Source organism: Drosophila ananassae (genome assembly GCF_017639315.1).
Source record: "Drosophila ananassae strain 14024-0371.13 chromosome Y unlocalized genomic scaffold, ASM1763931v2 tig00000168, whole genome shotgun sequence".
NCBI classification, from domain to species: Eukaryota; Metazoa; Arthropoda; class Insecta; order Diptera; family Drosophilidae; genus Drosophila; species Drosophila ananassae.
Genome location: NW_025319091.1, coordinates 93,407 through 100,382, shown reverse-complemented (window position 1 = coordinate 100,382; position 6,976 = coordinate 93,407). Strand labels below are relative to the sequence as shown.

General features: G+C 40.3%; 1 protein-coding gene across 1 annotated transcript; it reads right to left on the bottom strand.

Moving 5' to 3' along the window:
• Positions 1-4,336: 4,336 nt before the first annotated feature.
• LOC123258252 lies at positions 4,337-5,425 on the bottom strand. Its single transcript, XM_044718124.1, has one exon. The coding sequence runs from the start codon at positions 5,423-5,425 to the stop codon at positions 4,337-4,339; it is 1,089 nt and encodes a 362-aa protein (XP_044574059.1).
• Positions 5,426-6,976: the final 1,551 nt, after the last annotated feature.

The window sequence follows — 6,976 nt, the reverse complement described above, 5'->3', positions numbered from 1 at the left end:
AGTCTATAACTCCTCTAAAAAGTTTCCCGATTTGACTGAATTTTGATCTGTGGTCATAAATTAGACAGTGAAACAGTTTGGCATTCAAACTTGTTCAAAGTACTTTCTTGAACTGGCGGTACCGAAATATGACATTTTTGGGGGCGGTAGGGGGCGTGGCACAAACTTGAAACAAACGGGGCCTGCGTTTTATTTGCAGGAGTCATCGTGCCAAAGTTTAGAGCAGTGTCGCTTATAGTCTTTAAGATCCACGAGTTCACTCGGAAAGATAACTATAGACGACAATAACAAAAAAGAAAGGAGTACGCATCTTTTTCACCCAAACTTTATTTTACCTATCCAAGAATAGATTTCCCAATAAAATGTTAGGTTTCATAATTTTATAAGTGTTGGAATAAATAACAATACAGCAGGAATGCAAAATGAAAAGTCTATAACTCCTTAAAAAAATGAAAAGTGTATAACTCCTCTAAAATGTGTCCCGATTTGACTGAATTTTGTTCTGTTGTCATAAATTAGACAGTGAAACAGTTTGGCATTCAAACTTGTTCAAAGTACTTTCTTGAACTGGCGGTACCGAAATATGACATTTTTGGGGGCGGTAGGGGGCGTGGCACAAACTTGAAACAAACGGGGCCTGCGTTTTATTTGCAGGAGTCATCGTGCCAAAATTTAGAGCAGTGTCGCTTATAGTCTTTAAGATCCACGAGTTCACTCGGAAAGATAACTATAGACGACAATAACTAAAAAGAAAGGAGTACGCATCTTTTTCACCCAAACTTTATTTTACCTATCAAAGAATAGATTTACCATCAAAATTTTAGGTTGCATAATTTTATAAGTGTTGAAAAAAATAACAATCCAGCAGGAATGCAAAATGAAAGTCTATAACACCTCTAAAGAATGAAAACTCTCCTCTAAAACTCCTCTAAAATGGGTCCGATTTTACCGAATTTTGTTGTGTGGACATAAATTATACAGTGAAACAGTTTGGCATTCAAACTTTTTCAAAATACTTTTTTGAACTGGAGGTATCGAAATATGACTTATTTGGCGGCGGCAGGGGGCGTGGAACAATTTTGAAACAAACTGGGCCTCCGTTTTATTTGCTGGAGTCATTGTGCCAAAATTTAGAGCAGTGTCTCTTATAGTCTTTAAGATCCACGAGTTCTCACGGACATATAACTAAAGACGACTAAAACAAAAAAAAAAGGAGTACTCATCTTTTCAACCCAAACTTTAGTTACCTTTCAAAGTATAGACTTCCCAACAACATTTTAAGTTGCATAATTTTATGAATGTTTGCATAATTAACAATCCAGCAGGAATGCAAAATGAAAAGTCTATAACACCTCTAAAGAATGAAAACTCTCCTCCAAAACTCCTCTAAAATCGGTCCGATTTGACTGAATTTTGTTCTGTGGTCATAAATTATACAGTGAAACAGTTTGGCATTAAAACTTTTTCTAAATACTTTTTTGAACTGGAGGTATCGAAATATGACATTTTTGGGGGCGGTAGAAGGTGTGGCACAAACTTGAAATAAACGGGGCCTGCGTTTTATTTGCAGGAGTCATCGTGCCGAAACTTAGAGCAGTGTCGCTTATAGTCTCTAAGATCCACGAGTTCACTCGGACATATAACTAGAGACGACAATAACAAAAAGAAAGGAGTACGCATCTTTTTCACCCAAACTTTATTTTACCTATTAAAGAATAGATTTCCCATCAAAATTTTAGGTTTCATAATTTTATAAGTGTTGGAATAAATAACAATACAGCAGGAATGCAAAATGAAAAGTCTATAACTCCTTTAAAGAATGAAAAGTCTATAACTCCTCTAAAAAGTGTCCCGATTTGACTGAATTTTGATCTGTGGTCATAAATTAGACAGTGAAACAGTTTGGCATTCAAACTTTTTCTAAATACTTTTTTGAACTGGAGGTATCGAAATATGACATTTTTGGGGGCGGTAAGAGGTGTGGCACAAACTTGAAACAAACGGGGCCTGCGTTTTATTTGCAGGAGTCATCGTGCCAAAACTTAGAGCAGTGTCGCTTATAGTCTTTAAGATCCACGAGTTCACTCGGAAAGATAACTATAGACGACAATGACAAAAAAGAAAGGAGTACGCATCTTTTTCACCCAAACTTTATTTTACCTATCAAAGAATAGATTTCCCAATAAAATGTTAGGTTTCATAATTTTATAAGTGTTGGATTAAATAACAATACAGCAGGAATGCAAAATGAAAAGTCTATAACTCCTTTAAAAAATGAAAAGTGTATAACTCCTCTAAAAAGTTTCCCGATTTGATTGAATTTTGATCTGTGGTCATAAATTATACAGTGAATCAGTTTGGCATTAAAACTTTTTCAAAATACTTTTTTGAACTGGAGGTATCGAAATATGACTTATTTGGCGGCGGCAGGGGGCGTGGAACAATTTTGAAACAAACGGGGCCTTCGTTTTATATGCTGGAGTCATTGTCTCTTATAGTCTCTTGTCTCTCTGTCTCTTATGTCTCTTATAGTCTTTAAGATCCACGAGTTCTCACGGACATATAACTAAAGTCGACTAAAACAAAAAAGAAAGTAGTACTCATCTTTTCAACCCAAACTTTATTTACCTATCAAAGTATAGACTTCCCAACAACATTTTAAGTTGCATAATTTTATGAATGTTTGCATAATTAAAAATCCAGCAGGAATGCAAAATGAAAAGTCTATAACACCTCTAAAGAATGAAAACTCTCCTCCAAAACTCCTCTAAAATCGGTCCGATTTGACTGAATTTTGTTCTGTGGTCATAAATTATACAGTGAAACAGTTTGGCATTAAAACTTTTTCTAAATACTTTTTTGAACTGGAGGTATCGAAATATGACATTTTTGGGGGCGGTAGAAGGTGTGGCACAAACTTGAAACAAACGGGGCCTGCGTTTTATTTGCAGGAGTCATCGTGCCAAAACTTAGAGCAGTGTCGCTTATAGTCTCTAAGATCCACGAGTTCACTCGGACATATAACTAGAGACGACAATAACAAAAAGAAAGGAGTACGCATCTTTTTCACCCAAACTTTATTTTACCTATTAAAGAATAGATTTCCCATCAAAATTTTAGGTTTCATAATTTTATAAGTGTTGGAATAAATAACAATACAGCAGGAATGCAAAATGAAAAGTCTATAACTCCTCTAAAGAATGAAAAGTCTAAAACTCCTCTAAAAAGTGTCCCGATTTGACTGAATTTTGATCTGTGGTCATAAATTAGACAGTGAAACAGTGGGTTCACTTGTCGAATTCATCAATTCATCAAGTATCTGCAGACGCGAACCCAGCACCAAACGAGAAGAAGAAGCAATAAAGGTACTTGGAATTTACTGGAATTCAATCGACGATCAGCTGATGTACAAGACAAGCTTGACATCAAATCTGAATTGTACTAAAAAGCAAATCCTATCAGATGTTGCACGTATCTTTGACCCTCTTGGCTTATTATCGCCGATTGTGGTTCAATTTAAAATCATGTTTCAACAGTTATGGCTATTGGACCTGGGCTGAGATACGAAGCTTCCACCAAACATTGCCGAACCATGGCTCAAGTGCAGAGCAGATCTCGACACGTTAAAAAAGCTGAGATTATCACGATTTGTTCCCAACAGGGAGGACTCGATTGAACTACACGGCTTTTCCGACTCATCAACCAAGGCATATGCTGCTGCCGTTAACTGTAAGTTTCGACATGAAGACGAAACATATTCGGCTTCATTGGTGGCTGCCAAAACTAGGGTAGCACCACTGAAACAGCAATCACTACCACGGCAGAAGCTGTGTGGAGTATTGCTGCTAAGTCGCCTGGTACGATCACTCAAGGATGGTTTACGACACAAGGATATACAAGTTTACGCATGGTGTGATTCAACAATTGTATTAGCCTGGTTGTCATACCCACCATCGAAGATGAAAACATTTGCCGCAAATCGCACATCGGAAATTCTTGAAACGCTTCCACGACACGCCTGGCATCACGTAAGCTCAAAGGAAAACCCCGCAGATTGCGGATCGAGGGGAATGACGGCTACTCAGCTCATGGAATTTCACCTCTGGTGGAATGGACCAACTTGGCTACACGATGAAGATGAGTACACAGTCAAAATGCAAAACTCAAAACTCTCTTTAAATATTTCAGAAAGCCATGCACAAGACGAATTGAAGACCTCAGCCATGCTCACTCTGAAGGAGATGGACAATTCATTATCAGAATTTGACGAACTAGTCCACCGCGCCTCATCCTGGCAAAGGCTGGTACATACCGTGGGCTATGTTTTACGTTTTATTCAAAGACTGAAAGAACCACGAAAACGAGTCGAATCCACGATACTGTCCTTATGCTGTGAAGATGCCAGGAGTTGTTGCATCTCGTCCAATGCTCGCCTTGCTCCGACAAAGTTCCTGCCATTATCACTGTAGATTTGTGCACATTTTCCTCGGAGCGACATGAATCTTCTCAGAGCTGCCAGAAATGTCTCCGTGCTGGGATCAGTGGCTAGTTCCAGATGTAGTGCCGAGGCGACGAGGCACACGAAGAGGCATATGTATCCCTTTGCCTTTTTAGCGTTGCGACCCTTTCGATCCTTGAGAGTAATTGGTCCAGCGTAATCACATCCAGAATTGACGAAGGGAATTGATTGTGTGATTCTGATACTTGGCAAGTCGGACATGAGTTGATGCGTAGTATGGTGTCTTTGACGAAAACATCTGATACAGTTGTGGGAGATCTTTCTTATCAGGTTGCGTGCTCCAATTATCCAATATCGTTGGCGAACTATTACAAACAGTGCAGATGTGCCTGGATGTAAGTTTACCCAGTGCTCGTGTTCCAGGATTAGCTTCGTAATGTGGTGTGCCTTAGGGAGTAATATCGGGTGTTTGACTTCTTCTGGTAATTGAGATTGCCTCAAACGGCCTCCAACTCGTAGCAGACCATCCTGTCCAATGTATGGGGTTAGCTTGAATAACTGCGACCTGTTTCGCAGTGGTTGATCCTTTTGTAGAAGCCTTCTGTCATATCCAAAGCACGCCTGTGCGTTCCGCAGGCATACTATTTGTGCTGCCTTGATTTCTTCAAAAGACAGTATCGTGGATTCGACTCGTTTTCGCGGCTCTTTCAGTCTTTGAATAAAACGTAAAATATAGCCCACGGTATGTACCAACCTTTGCCAGGATGAGGCGCGGTGGACTAGTTCGTCAAATTCTGATAATGAATTATCCATCTCCTTCAGAGTGAGCATGGCTGTTGTCTTCAATTCGTCCTGTGCATGGGTTTCGGAAATATTCAAAGAGAGTTCTGAGTTTTGCATTTTGACTATATACTCATCTTCATCGTGTAGCCAAGTTGGTCCGTTCCACCAGAGGTGAAATTCCATGTGGGTATGATAACCAGGCTAATACAATTGTTGAATCACACCATGCGTAAACCTGTATATCCTTGTGTCGTAAACCATCCTTGAGTGATCGTACCAGGCGACTTAGCAGCAATGCTCCACACAGCTTCTGCCGTGGTAGTGATTGTTGTTTCAGTGGTGCTACCCTAGTTTTGGCAGCCATCAATGAAACCGAATATGTTCCGTCTTCATGTCGAAACCTACAGTAAACAGCAGCAGCATATGCCTTGGTTGATGCGTCGGAAAAGGCGTGTAGTTCAATCGAGTCCTCCCTGTTGGGAACAAATCGTGATACTCTCAGCTTTTTTAGCGTGTTGAGATCTGCTCTGCAATTGAGCCATGGTTCGGCAATGTTTGGTGGAAGCTTCGTATCCCAGCCCAGGTCCAATAGCCATAACTGTTGAAACATGATTTTAAATTGAACCACAATCGGCGATAATAAGCCAAGAGGGTCAAAGATACGCGCAACATATGATAGGATTTGCCTTTTAGTACAATTCGGATTTGACGTCAAGCATGTCTTGTACATCAGCTGATCGTCGATTGAATTCCAGTAAATTCCAAGTACCTTTACTGCTTCTTCTTCTCGTTCGGTGCTGGATTCGCGTCTGCAGATACGTGATGAATTGGACACCACTTGTCGAGTTCCAATTTGGCGTGTGACATGAGTTCTAATAACTCATTCCTAATAGCTATTAGCTCATTTTCGTTGTTCGATCCAGTAAGTACATCGTCTACGTAGAAGTCCTCCAAAAGGATTTTCGATGCAATAGGATATTTCTCCTTGTGATCATATGCCAGTTGTTCTAACACTCGTACAGCCAGGTATGGTGCACAAGCGGTTCCATAAGTTACAGTGTCTAATTGATAGTGCTTAAGAGGCGCTGATGGATGCTCTCGCCAAACAATACGTTGATAGTTTTGATGATCGGGGCTTACCCAAATTTGGCGAAACATTTTGACGATATCTGCGGAAAATACGTATCTATACATTCTAAAGCGTAGGGATACGGAAAAGAGATTGCGTTGAATACTAGGCCCAATGTGTAATACGTCATTTAGCGCAACTCCGTTGGCGTCCTTAAATGACCCGTCGAATACGACCCTAAGTTTTCGCCCAACTATAGGATGATGCGGCAAATAGAAGAAATTGCCTGAATCGAAGCTTGGTGTTCTGATTTCGTGCATATGGCCAAGACTGATGCATTCCTGCATAAACTTGATGTACTTTTCTCGTAAATCCTGATTGCGCTGTAGACGTCTTTCTACAGCCATGAAGCGGGATTGCGCTCCCTGGAACGTGTCTGCAAATTTCGGGTTTGCTATTTTGAAAGGTAGCTCGACTATATACCTTCCAGCGTCATCCCTTTTGTGAGTTTCGAGGAAATGTTTCTCCACCTTGTCTTCGTCTGGATCCGGGCCACTGATGCGAAGTTGGTATCCGCCATCAGGAATCCATTGAACACATTGAGCGATGATGGACCGACATTGTGTCTCTGCAGCGAAGATGTGATCTTACTTAGAACGTGTGCG